This window comes from Ursus americanus, chromosome 5 (assembly GCF_024610735.1).
Source record: "Ursus americanus isolate L20-20 chromosome 5, mUrsAme1.1.p, whole genome shotgun sequence".
Classification (NCBI taxonomy): domain Eukaryota; kingdom Metazoa; phylum Chordata; class Mammalia; order Carnivora; family Ursidae; genus Ursus; species Ursus americanus.
Genome location: NC_142131.1, coordinates 62,295,629 through 62,309,343, shown reverse-complemented (window position 1 = coordinate 62,309,343; position 13,715 = coordinate 62,295,629). Strand labels below are relative to the sequence as shown.

The 13,715-nt window shown below is 37.9% G+C and overlaps 1 protein-coding gene across 3 annotated transcripts in view; it reads left to right on the top strand.

Annotated features, from left to right (window-relative positions):
- Positions 1–13,715, top strand: part of ADAMTS19 (ADAM metallopeptidase with thrombospondin type 1 motif 19) — a 270,506-nt gene that overhangs the window by 81,374 nt on the left and 175,417 nt on the right. For all 3 annotated transcript variants that reach the window (XM_087862326.1, XM_087862325.1, XM_087862324.1), the window contains one exon: positions 10,103–10,268. In XM_087862326.1, the coding sequence (XP_087718452.1) occupies positions 10,103–10,268 (166 nt within the window). The remainder of the gene's footprint in view (positions 1–10,102; positions 10,269–13,715) is intronic.

The window sequence follows — 13,715 nt, the reverse complement described above, 5'->3', positions numbered from 1 at the left end:
CCTTTGGTTTTCATTTTTAAAATAAAATTTACTGTGGCATAAATATATAGAACACAAACGTATGTTGTAATAAATAATAATTAAAAAGTGTGCACTTTTGTAAACACCAAGTCAATCTGTTGAATTCTTCCCGTGTATTTTGCAGGGTCATAGTATTGGTATGTGGCATCCTCTGCCTAATTTATAATTATGTATATTTGTCTGGATACCTGATTTTTCCTGTCTTTCCCCCTCATGTTTAAGGTCCGTGAAGATAGGAATTAAAATCTCTTTTCATTTTTGAAGCTTCAGTGCCTTGCACGCTGGCATGGGGCAAGTATTCAGTAGGTACATTTGTAACATGTGATCATCAGGAAGGTACAGTAGAACATAATAGCTTTTGGGCTACACTGGTTGATAAACTTAGATCTAAAACTGAATTTTCTTCCTGTTTCTCAGCTCACCTTTTTGCATATTTAAAGAATCCATAAAAATCCTGAGGGATGGGGCATCTGGTTGGCTCAGTCATCTGGGCATCTGACTTTTGATTTCGCCTCAGGTCATGATATCAGGGTTGTGAGATTGAGCCTCATGTCCAGCTTTGCACTCAGAGGGGAGTCTGCCTGGGATCCTCTCTCTCCCTCTCCCTCTGCCCTTCCCCACCATGCACTCTCTCTAAAATAAATAAGTCTTTTTTTTTTTTAAATCCTGAGGGATTAATTGAAAAACCATTCTAAGCAACAAGAAATTACAGTAAAGTGAATGGATGTTAGGAAGTATATGAAAATCAAATCAATGGCTTTTCTCAATTTGAGCAAAAATTAGACTATAAAATGAGCAATGAGACAATCATCCTACTAATGAAAAGTCAGTAATTTTGGAAACTTAAACGTTAGGATGGAGCATTTATTTTCCACTTTACACGTTTACCACTTTTCACATCTTCAACATAGAACAGCTTCTGTTTATAATCATACTTGTGATGTCGTTGATCTATAATGGACTTAAAAAGGAACATTTTGAAATTGTTTCAAAATGCATATCTCTGTCATATGCTGGCAAAAAAATTAGAGGAGGCCAATGGTTTTCAAGAAAATGGAAGAGAAAGCATATTTTTTTAATTTGTAAGAGTGACATGTATTCCTGAGTAATTATTATGGAGATAAAATAAGGCCGTTGAAAGAACATAGCACGAAAGGTCATCATGAAGCATCCCATAGTAAAATCTCTAGCCAGTGTTCAAGAAGATAAATAGTCTAAAAACCACAGGAGGATTTCACCAGGATTTATTTTTGAATATGAATCAGATAAGTGATACTGCCATGGAATGCCCCTGGGTTCCTTTCCGGTCGTCATTTTCCCAGGAATCTCTGTGCTCCAGCCATTCTAACCTTGCTTTCCCTTACACATGCTAAGTTGGTCCCATCTCAGGGTCTTTGTTTCTCCTTCTGCCTAGAATGTTCTCCCCTCTAACTTGCCCTGGCCAACTCTCAGATCTCGGCTCAGATGTTACCTCACCCGAAAGACCTTCCCCACATCACTCTCTAATCCTTGAAATACTTGGCACCTAAATTCATATTGTTAACTTTTCATTGAGTAAACTGGACTCAAAGGATGCCATAATGAAACTGGGGGTTTGTTCCCCCTGGTCTTTTTTCTAGTGTTGTTTACACTTAGGTTGTGAGAAGTCGCTTGGTAAACTTAGCCACAAGAAGTTTCTGATAGTTAAGATATTTATCCTGTAATCATCAAACCCTCCAAATTCCCATAAAGTTAAAAGTCTCTCTGCACATGCCCTCCCCATTCAGGCTTGCTTAGAGCTCATCACTTGCAGTAAGAAGGGGGAGTGAAGTCAGAGTCCTTGTGTCCCCCCCCCCCCCAGGCTTTCATTTCTTCTGCTCACTGCACTGAGCTTCCTCTGGTTCCTTGAGGGCAGAAGCTGTAAGGGAGGCGGGAAGGAGGAGTATGTTTGGGTGACCAGTAGTGTCATGGCTTGGCGACAGTGTAAGGCATGGTAATTGTGTCATGGGAGAGTGGTGTTCAGCATTATGTTTGATAGGTGCTTCCAATGGTAACTGTCTCTCATGGACCACATTGATGAGTTCCTGGGAGGCTGTCCTCTTCAGAGATGCCCCTCAGTCTCTTGGGATTTCACACTTGTCCTTTGAAGAGGGCTGGTTCATCTCCTCTAGTTGGTCATGTTAAGTGCCTGCCTTGGCCCTTAGGTATATGGGAGGATACTTCCACGCTATATTTGAAACTGTGTGTGTGTGTGTGTGTGTGTGTAGAACACAAACATAAATGAGTGTATAAACTATCAAGGTAAAGCTTATTAACTGTGATAGAACAATTGTATGTGTCACTCAGTCAAATAAATAGCAAATTGTATCCCTTCCTGGAGTGTGTGTAATTTGGTGATGGGTCTTGCCAGCCTGGATCATCACTGTTGCCCTGACCTCTAGCTGTACAAAGTCAATACTCATTTATTGAATAGAAGGTGAAATTAATGAATAGCTAATAAATTATGATATTTTTAGAGGGTACACTGTTATTCAGCAGTTAAAAACCAGGCTTATAAAGATTATTTAATACCATTAAGAAACAAAACAGCGATTAAACTATTCTTAAATGGGAAAATAAAGTAGAATATAAAACTTTAACAAATGTGTGCACGTGTAGAGACACATGTACACACACGGGTACATACTCATATATATACTTTGTGTGTCTGTGTGTATGTTAATAGACTTAAGAAGAGGTATACACATACCTATGTAATTATCCTATATGATGGGATTGGGGACAGTGAATTGCTTTTTTTAATTATATTTTTAAGTGTTTTGCTATTTAACTCTTCTGGTTTTATGATCAGGACACATTTTAAGAAAGAAAATAGAAAAGAGAATTGTAAAAGAAAGGACGAAGGCAAGAAAAACGAAATCCTTGAAACATTCCACCAAATCTGCCATGGGGGAGTGATTGGGCTTGTAGCACTGAGGGAGGCCTGGGGGTGAAACCCAGTGTGCTTTTGGCAGCTAATATGTCTCATCATATAAAACAGTCAGCCCAAGATAAAGTTCAGAGCCTAACACAGTATGCTTGTCTTCTGCTTTGTGAGGGATGGGGTCTGGCCTTGCTCTTGATGTCAAATTTTGGACATCTACCATTTGTGAGGTGTTGTGCTTGACGTCAAATCCTCAGTGCAAAATTTTTTAAAGATGAGAGTTATTTGGAATAACAGTCATATGGCAGGGCCTAGACTTCCTCAGATGGCCTCACAAAGGTACTCTTTGGTTTGAATCCTGTCTTCGCCACATACTGATTTGTGACCTTAGGACACCATAAATCTTTTTGAAATTCACTTTTTTCAACTGTAAAACTAGTGAGGTTAGCCTGTGTGGCACGAGCTTGCTGATTGATTAAATGAAATCATATATATATATACACACACACACACACAAACACACACACACACGCACACAAACACACGCACGCACACACACATACAGTGTCTGACACGCAGGCGTATTTTCTTACATTATTGTTGTCTTATAAGTATTTTAAAGGAAGTTTGAAAAGGAAAGAGAAAAGGACTCTAAAATTTCTTCAGCCTAGGTAACTAGAAACAAGTTGGTGGCATGCACAGAGATACACACTCAGAGAGAGGTACCGTTTTGGGACAAGGATCACACGTCTGAAGTGAGGTGATGGGAAGTGAGCAGGGAGGAGCATGGATCTTGAATAGAACTAGTGGGCTGAGAGGGGGTTGGGGGTTTGGGCATGGGCTCCATAGAGGGGTCCTTTGGGAGGGGTCATTGCTGCCAGCAGTTGCTGACCAAAGACCTGCTTTGGAGTGAGGAACATGACCTGTTTAAGGAAACAGAAACAGTTGCTAGAGAAGAGAGAGAGAACAATGTAATAGTAATATTCCTGGAGAAGAGAAGTGGTCAAGGGTCAAATGCCTTAGAGAGGAGAACAAAGGACAGGAAATGGTGGGTGGCCTCAACAATTTCCAGAGTTCAGTGGGGGAAATGAGAATGCAGGTAGCAAGCAAATTTAGAGTGATGTATTAAAACCCCAAAAAAATTTGGAAATTGGGAGTGTTAGATTCCAGCCCTGACACTCGGATGAACTCTCTGTGTGATTCTAGGCAAGTTATGCAACATTTCTAAGTCCTGGTTTTCTTGATTTTAAAACTCCAGTGATGGCCTGATTTTAAGGTTTGCTTCTGCCCTTGTAGTTTCACGATACTTTCTGAAGCCCTTTGGCAAGGAAAGAAAACGGAATAATGTTAACAATGTGGTGCCAGGGAAGCTTTTCCTAAAGATGGAACTTGGGCTCACAAGGAAGGCAACACTGGGAATGCCGGAGGGGAGAAATCGACTAGTAATTTCCCCTCAGATGGAGTTACTGGTGGAGTAGAGAGCATCGAACGGATACGTTTTCTTTTGATCTCAAAAAGGAAGAATATGTTAAGTAAAAGCAACATTCCTTGAGCACCCGCTGTGTACCAGGCCTTATATATTGAAGGCATGAAGCTGAGAACACAAAAGCCATAACTATAGTGGATGTATTAGTGTAATAATGGGACAGGTACAGTGTGGAAGTGGATCAGGGAGGCAGTGGTTACTTTGGAGAGAGGACCAGGTTGGCTTGATTTTGAAGCAATAACTGAGAATGACTTTCTGGAAAGAGAAAACAGCATGTGCAGTGTACCGAGATGTGATCATACAATAAACAGTCATTCTGAAATACTTTAAAATATAAAATTTGTTGACACAATTAAAATGTATTGTTGGGGGCGCCTGGGCGGCTCAGTCTGTTAAGCGGCCGCCTTCAGCTCAGGTCATGATCTCACAGTCCTGGGATCCAGCCCTGCATCTGGCCTCCCTGCTCAGCGGGGGGTTTACGTCTCCCTCTTCCTCTGCCCCTCCCCCCTGCTTGTGCTCTCTCGGGCTTTCTCTCTCTGTCACATAAATAAATAAAATCTTTTAAAAATGTGTTTGTTGTGGTTATATATAAATTTTAAGAAGTAAAAATATATGCTGGAGAGGTAGGCAAGAGTTTATCATGACCTTATACTTTATATATCCTCATTAAGGATTTAGAGTTTCCCCCTGTGGGCGTAAAGGGGAAACATCAAAAGGGTCGAGTCAGGAAGAGTTTAACACTGTAAGACAATAGGATAGATAGGGTGTCAGAAGTGTATTTTTATAGACTTGCTTGTATGTATTGAATACACAAATGTATGAAAAATTACTCCTATTTATAGTGATACTGAAAAAGATGTCTTTTGAATAAAGCACCCAACAAACCTATAATATTATAATTAACACCAAGCTTTTTATTATGTTTACGCTCAGAAGTATATAATGCTTTATATACTTTATTTACTTAATGAGATGTATACCGTAACATTACCATACAAAAAATACTCAAAGAAAGCCAAATGCATATTGCTCAGATCATGTAAAGCATCAGACATTTGTCTATAATGTTTTCACAAGCATTTCAAGTTCCAGATCTTTTCACAACTTCTGTAATTGCTGTTTAGAAACAAAACACTTGGGCTTCTTTCGGTGTCTCAGTAATTCTCTAATATACCTATGGTCAGACGCTAGAGTAATCATCCTCAGAACCTCAGGACGTTGACTTTCCTATCAAGAACTTCACCATTTGATGTTTTCAATGATATTGGTTCATCTTGTTTTTAGGTTACATTTTCCCATCTCTCTGCTCAGGGCAGGCATCTTCTTAACTCTTAGCTAGACTCCAAATCCTCTTTGCCTTTGCTCATAATATCTCCTCTCATGGAAACAACCTTGCCCTCATCGTATCCAGATTCTGTTATCCCTTAAGACTCGTCTGATATCCTGAAATTATAATGATCTAACACCTTCCTCAGGTCCTTCAGCACTTATACTATTGAGTTCTTAAATACTATGTATTTTTAAAAATAGGACATTATCAAAGACTGACAAAATGCAGTTTGAGCCTCAGATAAATACCTTCAGCCAGCACATTGAAAGCTTACCTAGAAAACCAAGGTTCTGGAAAATAATTTTCCAGAAAGAAGCAGGGAAGAATGAAGAGAAAATTTGAAATAACTATGGTAGTGTTTCAGTTCTGTGAGTGAATGGGAAGTGAGGTCGTGGAAGTAAAGTAGCAATGTTAGTGAAGAGGGAGAACAAGAGTGGAGAGCGCCATGTTGTTTTCTAATTTTTAAGTCATTTATTAAAGATTTATTTATTAGAAAGAGAGCCTGGGTGGGGGAGGGGCAGAGAGAAAATCTCAAGCAGACTCCCTGATGAGAGTGGAGCTGGACATCTCAGGGCTCCATCTCAGCACCCTGAGATCATGACCTGAGCCAAAACCAAGAGTCCAATGCTTAAACGACTGAGCCACCCAGGTGCCCCTTAAGTTATGTTTGCATTAGAGTTTTAGGATCTATTTAATAGACCATAATTAACTTGAATTTGGATACATGAAACATTTATATTGGTTAATTGAAGCACTTTACCAACAGTGTGTTTGGCACATTGACCAAATCAAATTTCATGTGATTAGAATTTACTGACAGCGTCATTGCACCTAAATGATGCACCATTTTCTTGGTTGTCTTAATAAAGCACAGAGGCATCTAAATAGAGAAATAAAATGTCAGAACTAGTAAAAAAAAAAAAAAAAGAGTGGTAATATATTAATGTAAGTGAGGGTAAATTTGCAAAATACTGAAATTCTTGCTACATTGTGAGATCAAAGAATAATATTCAATGACAAATGCCACCATCTGATGCACATGATAACAGAAATAAGGTGTAGGGAACACCTATTAAACTTAATTTCATTTCCAAATTTTGTGTGAAATATCTCAAAATATTTAAAATCATTTTGAAAAATCTAAATGAGAGCAATCTGGGAGAAAAAATGCTTATAAAACTTACATTTATTTTAGATGATGTGCTGTGCAACATTCATTCACATTCTCTTTTCTTTCCCTCTAAAACTGGAGAGAATATTTACACTAACGTGAATGCTGCCTAATTGTGGATTGTTGAACACAGAGGCCCTTGTGCATAGAGGTTAATATGGATTTATGTTCTTCCATAGCTTGTAAAATCACAGTGCAGATACAGATTTCTGTTTGGTTAGTGGGGAAAGTGAGGCTTTTATGGTGACACAGAAAACCTCAAGTCTTTCTGCAATTCTGCTTTACTATAAGGAATTATCCTGAAAGATACCGACCTACACTAGACCACCTCCTTTGCTGTAGGATAGTATTCTGGTCTCAGATACGAAAACTCTTCCCTGAAGAAAGAACGCTGAACACTTAGTGTTAACTCTGCCCCAGAGTGAACCAAGTCTGGCACACTGTAGTCAGACAGTAAATATGTATTGAATGAGTGAGTCACCATTTATAATTATTCCAACATTTTTTTTCCTTTTCAAAAGTGGCCTTCTTGTTTTTAAAAATGTCTGTAGATAAAGTTCTAACACAACAAATAATTATTATGAAGTGGTTTCCAAATCCTAACTTCAAAAATTTAATTTCAGAAAATATTTTGTAAGGTAATATGGGGATACAAAGGTCTATCAGTTTTGATTCTTTGGACTCCTGAGGTCTCCAGTTCATACTCAAATGTTTGGGTGCTTTGATTTGTTATGGTTATTCTAATTAATAAAATAAAAATTATGGTGAACATTTACTGAGGGGTTACCCAGTATCAGATCCTGTGATAAGAGCATTACACGTGCTTTTCAAAAGTGAATGTTCTGGACAGCCCTATGGAGCAGTGGTGTGGACTAAGTCACTGTATCTTTCTCAAAGTTACTTAGCTAGTAGTCGATTATGAATCCAAATAATCTTAAATCCCGAGTCATTACATTTTCTATGTTGATATGCATTTCAATTTTATTTGGTTTATTTTTCTAAATCCAATGATACTTATAACCTTTGGAAAGAATGTATCAGGTTGTGAATTTAAGATTTAGGGAAACTGAGCATGTTTGCTTGAAATGTTCATACTGAGCATCAAAATACTTATTATTTCAATCATCAGCCACACTGTCAGTTGTATTAGTGACCTTCAATACTGACTGAACCTCAGAAGCATTCTGATATACGCGAGAAGAGTAACATATTTTTGTATTTTCCCCATGTGCATCAGTGATATAGAATGTGACACCCTCCCCCCTCAGTCCATGTGATGTGTGGGTGTACTACATCTTAATGATTATTATTTCAGGTTTTCAATATTTGTTACCGTCCTTTTTTCTATCAAGGGAATATTTTTTTGCCTGTCTTGTAATGACTTTAAAATTCATTCTAGTTTTACATCGGAGACAATGAGCACGTGTGGAAAAGAAAAGAATTCATTGGAATTCATATTAAAATTACCCCCAAGGGGCGCCTGGGTGGCACAGCGGTTAAGCTTCTGCCTTCGGCTCAGGGTGTGATCCCGGCGTTGCGGGATCGAGCCCCACATCAGGCTCCTCTGCTATTGGTCTGCTTCTTCCTCTCCTGCTCCCCCTGCTTGTGTTCCCTCTCTCAGTGGCTGTCTCTATCTCTGTCAAATAAATAAATAAAATCTTTAAAAAAAAAAAAAATTACCCCCAAAATGTCCCAAGTATATAATACATGCCTGATGTATTTTACAAGAATTGTCACAGTAAATCTTTTCTCCGTTATCCCCACCCCCAGAGTGTGTGTGTGTGTGTGTGTGTGTGTGTGTGTGTGTGTGTGTCTTTGTCTAAGAAAGACAAGCAGAGGGAGAAACACAGAGAGAAGGGGACAACAGACAGAGGTGGTGGAACTGTTACTGTAGTACTTGAGAATTTTATTACTGTTATAAAAATTCAAGAAAGAAGTGATGAATATTTTTGGATTTATTAAGAAATCTTGTGACATCAGTTCGATACAGAATAAAATGCGATGGCATATTAGCAATCACCTAGTCTTTCTGTAGAGAAGATGTAGCACACCTTAATGATTAAAACAAAAGAAAAAGTCTCTTCTGTACTTTTAAGGAAAACACACCTCTTTTTAGTATAGATTTATTTTTTCTTAATATTCAGTTCAGAAGAATTACTGTATCTGAAGAAGTAAGTATATTCTTACTATGCTAAGTATATGTGGACCAAACTAAAATGAACTACACATAATTTTTATGTAATTAATTCAGAACAGAATGAAGAACTTTGATAGCACATTGGGTACGAATAATGCAGGTTCTGAGGGATTATTTCTTCAAAAATATTGACTAAAGAGTTAACGGAATAGTCAAATATATGTATTATATATATATTATGCATGTAATATATATATCACAGCAGAATAAAATAATAAAAATCGAAAAGGTCAAGTCACATGTTCTGTGTGGGATATTTTCCTAGCTATAATATAAATTTATGTTCCAAAAAAGGAAGGAAAGAAATGACTAGGCTTAGCCTCAATATAAGAAAAGGATACCTACTTGTTATAAGTTCTTTTTATTGATAATAACAGTATTTTACAGTTTTTAGCTCTCTGTCTGCAATTGGCTAAGTTTAAAGACATGGCATTCTATGAAATGAAACATGCTTATGTAAGTGATGATTCACTTTTTTTTCTGTAATTGACTGTGCAAAGGTTTTAGGAATGTTTAGTAGAAGGCTTCAAGAATATTTTACATAATAATTTCAATGCTGTGTCCCCTGCATTTGCTTTGACATGTTACATGAATTACTTTATTAAATAGCGATTGTCAAAAAGTTGGACCACGTGGTGCGTGCAATTAAACACCGTATTGCTCTTCTGTACATGCCTACATGTAAGTGACCCCATGGGTCTCCCAAAGTGAGCCTTTAACCGTTCCAGAATTTTACTATGCATCTGTTGCTGGCATCTAGCCTCCCACCCACACAGGCTAAGTCTAACTAAATGAAGTTTATGCTAGTGCAATAAAGTATGTAAAGATGAAGTAATAAAATGGGAAGACAGTTACCTTCTTAGGGGCATTGCTGAGAAAGCTTCCCGAGAATGTATGCACATATGTGAAAGTAAAGTGTATGTGAGTAGGAGAGCCTAGAAAGTAATTTATCCAAACAGTATTTCTTACCTGTCTTTTTATGTTATATATTCCAGATGGGATTTATACAGCTCAATGAGGACTTCATATTTATTGAACCACTCAATGATACAGTGGCCATAACGGGTCACCCACACCGTGTATATAGGCAGAAAAGGTCCATGGAGGAAAAAGTCACAGAGAAGTCAGCTCCTCACAGTCATTACTGTGGTATCATTTCAGGTAATGCCTTCTCCTGGGAGGGTTTATCAAATATGCAATGTGAGATGAATACATGAAGAATTTTTTCTCTTCCTTCCTTTCTTTCTGTCTATCTGTCTGTCCCTCTGCCTGTCTGTCCATCCATCCATCTACTAGTTTTATACTTTTCTCAAAATATGGAAACTCTTCTGGTTAAGAACAATTAAATATATCCATTATAGACTTCTCTTTTAGTCTTCTGCGCAGTACTACGTTTTAGTATCAAAAATGGAACTCCAGAAGGACTTCAGAGACTAACGTGTAACATGCCCTGAGTCTCTCTCGAAATGTGAAGTGTTCCTCGTGGTGTCCTGTTCACCTCACTGGCATAGAAATGACATGGAGAGAATTCCTGATCTCCTGAAATGGAATCCTGTGAGCTCATGGCCTTATTTTTGTCTACCTCTTTGAGCACATCATAGATATCTCTTTACTTTGACCAGATGGCTCTTCTACTTCTTTCTTCTTCTTCTTCTTTTTAAAATTTGGCCCAAGTAAAAATCATCTTGGAGGTTAAAATTAACAGTGTAATAGGAAGAAGAGTAAAGATTTATTTCTTTGAATTTTATTCTCAGTATCAAAATACCTTAAATCTGGACATTTCAGAAGCTCATAAACATTTCCAACCATCAAATCCTAGTCTCCGTCTGCCAGTTCTGTGTAGAAATAAAATGGGGCTGACTGTTTTGTGAGCTTTCTTACTTCCTTTGGCAGAGATCTCTGTGTTAGCAAGAACGGTAAGGAAAACGAATGATTTCTATTATGTAAGTGGGACCTGAAAGTCATAGCCAACACTCAGAAAATAATTAGAAGTGTCCCTAGGAAAAAATTTTTAGATATCTAATCCAGACATCTCAGTGACTAGTCACTGATAGGAGAAAACATTTCCAGTTAGAATCTGAAGAAATATGAATTTATGCAAGGATTTTTGTTGTAAAAGACATAAAAAGTTGACTTGCAGATTTAAAATTAGGTGTTAGCAGAGTTAGGGCCAAGATACCAATTCGAAAATTGGTTATGGTGTTTGAGGCTGGTTTTGGCGTATGACTTGTGACAATTAGTGGCATTTGCAGCAGATATATAGGTTGTTCCTATTATTGCTTGCTTAGGGTAATCAGATTCAGAAAGAACCACAACATGTTTCTGTTTAAATATATTTATCTCAAGTGAATCCGTGATTTCCGTTTTCTTCCGTGAAAGCTCACGTTGTTAGTCTGTATGGGAAACATCTTCAGAAGGACTTAAGTGAATCTCTGTGCCCCACTATTCACTGTACACGATTTAGTCAATTTGAGCGAGACACATCCCTCTTCTCTCTTCGAAGAAGGTTAGACACAAAGAAGTCATAGTATTATGGCCAAGCCAAAGAAAGTCTCTTGTGTTGAGAAATGATAGCAGCAACAACTTGGATTTAGTCCATTTAAGGAAATTGTCTTGTATGAGTTATACTAAAAATCTACGCTGTGCAACTTGCAAATCATAGTAAGTTCCAGCTGTTCTAATTACTCATGTACAGGATGACGCAAAACAGGCTTTGTGTGCCATGGTGCATAGAAGACAGATTGCTAGAAAATTCTTAATTTTTATAGGTTTACAGAGCATAAATACACAGTTAATATTTGGCAAACGTTGCTCATAAAGTTTCTTATTGTGTTTATTTTTAAGGCATGACTGTTAGGTATTAGTTGACCTATTTGGGTCAGTCACTTGCATGCAAGGAGTATTATGCTACCAGTTGGATGATTCACTAGGAGTTTACCTATTTTCAAATACTTTTTAAATTTAGGTCTAGAATTTAAAAAACAGCTTTAAAATTAGCGATATGTGAAATAAAATGTTGATTTACTTCTACCAATATGTCTAATTGTAGCTCTTCCCTTTGTACTTCAGGCTGATGTACTAACATGTTCAACACGTGATTCAACTTTGGATAATATTGCAATATTTGCCTCTGTGCCCTAGAATCAAAAAGTTTCCTTGTGTTCAAATTGGTCCTTGCATTATTCTCCTTCATCATTTTAATGCCTTAGGTATAGGATGTTTCTGTGTATTGACTTCATGAATATTTTTTCGGAACAGGAAACGTCATACTTTAGGATGATGCTGTGGTGTTCTTCTATAAAAGGTAATAAAGAGAAGGCACATGAAAGGCCCCCCCATGGATCCAAGGCATAGCTTTGGTTTCATTCCAGCTAGGGACTCTTCGCCAATTCCCTTAAACTTCTCTAAAATTTTACTTTAGTTGCCATACAACGTTATATTAGTTCCAAGCGTACCGCAGAGCGATTTGACACCCTGTGCACTCCTCGGCGCTCACTGCAGTAAGTGTAGTTACCATCACTCTACGAAGTCAGGACAGGATTGTTGACTATATTTCCTATGCTGTACATTTCATTTACTTTATAAACAAGAAGTTGGTACCTCTTACTCCCCTTTTCTTATTACACCCATCACCCCACACCCCTTTCCTCCGGCAACCACCAGGTCGTTCTCTGTATTTATGAGTCTGTCTGTGGGGTTGTTTTTTGGTTTTGGTTTTGGCTTTGGTTTTTTTTTTTTTTTGGTTTTTCCTTTGTTGTTATGTTTTGTAGATTCCACATATGTGAAATCATATAGTGTTTGTCTTTCTCTGTCTGAATTACTTATCTTAGCATAAAGACCTCTAGGTCCACCTGTGTGGTCATGTATGGCAAGATCTCATTCTTTTTCATAGCTGAGCGGTAGTCCATTGGATATATATCGCATCTTCTTTATCCATTCATTTTTCCACGGACACTTCGGTTGCTTCCATATCCTAGCTATGGTCAGTAATGCTACAGTAAACATAGGGGTGGGTATATCTTTCCAAGTTTTCATTTTCTTTGAGTAAATACCTAGCAGTGTAATTGCTGGGTGATGTGTTATATCTATTTTTAATTTTCTGTGGAACCTCTACACCATTCTCCACTTTCGCACCTCAGCTTCTTTATTTGCAACACAAGCATGTCCAGTCACTTGACAGGGATGTAGAGCTAAATGGCACAGCTCTTATTCTTAAGAGGCAACCAGTGTATTATTGTAGACGAACTGCTCAGTGAGTAATTATACTGCAGCGTGATAAGAACTCTGACAGAGTCACTACATAAGAAACCACATTTCTGATATCAGGGGGCTGAGCTGCAAAGATCAAGTAAAACTTATCCTGATTACAGGCTTACATCTTTGGGAAAAAGGGGAACAGAGTGTGTGGATTCTGATAATGGACTCTGGAGTCTCTGCTGTGTTCACAGATGTATGCTACCACTTCCCAGCTGTGTGACTTTGGAAAACTGACTTTCTCTCTCAAAAGCTTCATCCACAGTGTACAGAATGGGGAGAGTGATACCCGAACCTCAGAGCTGTTGTCAGAATTAAACGAGATTATGTGTGAAAGTGAAAAACTTGGGTTAA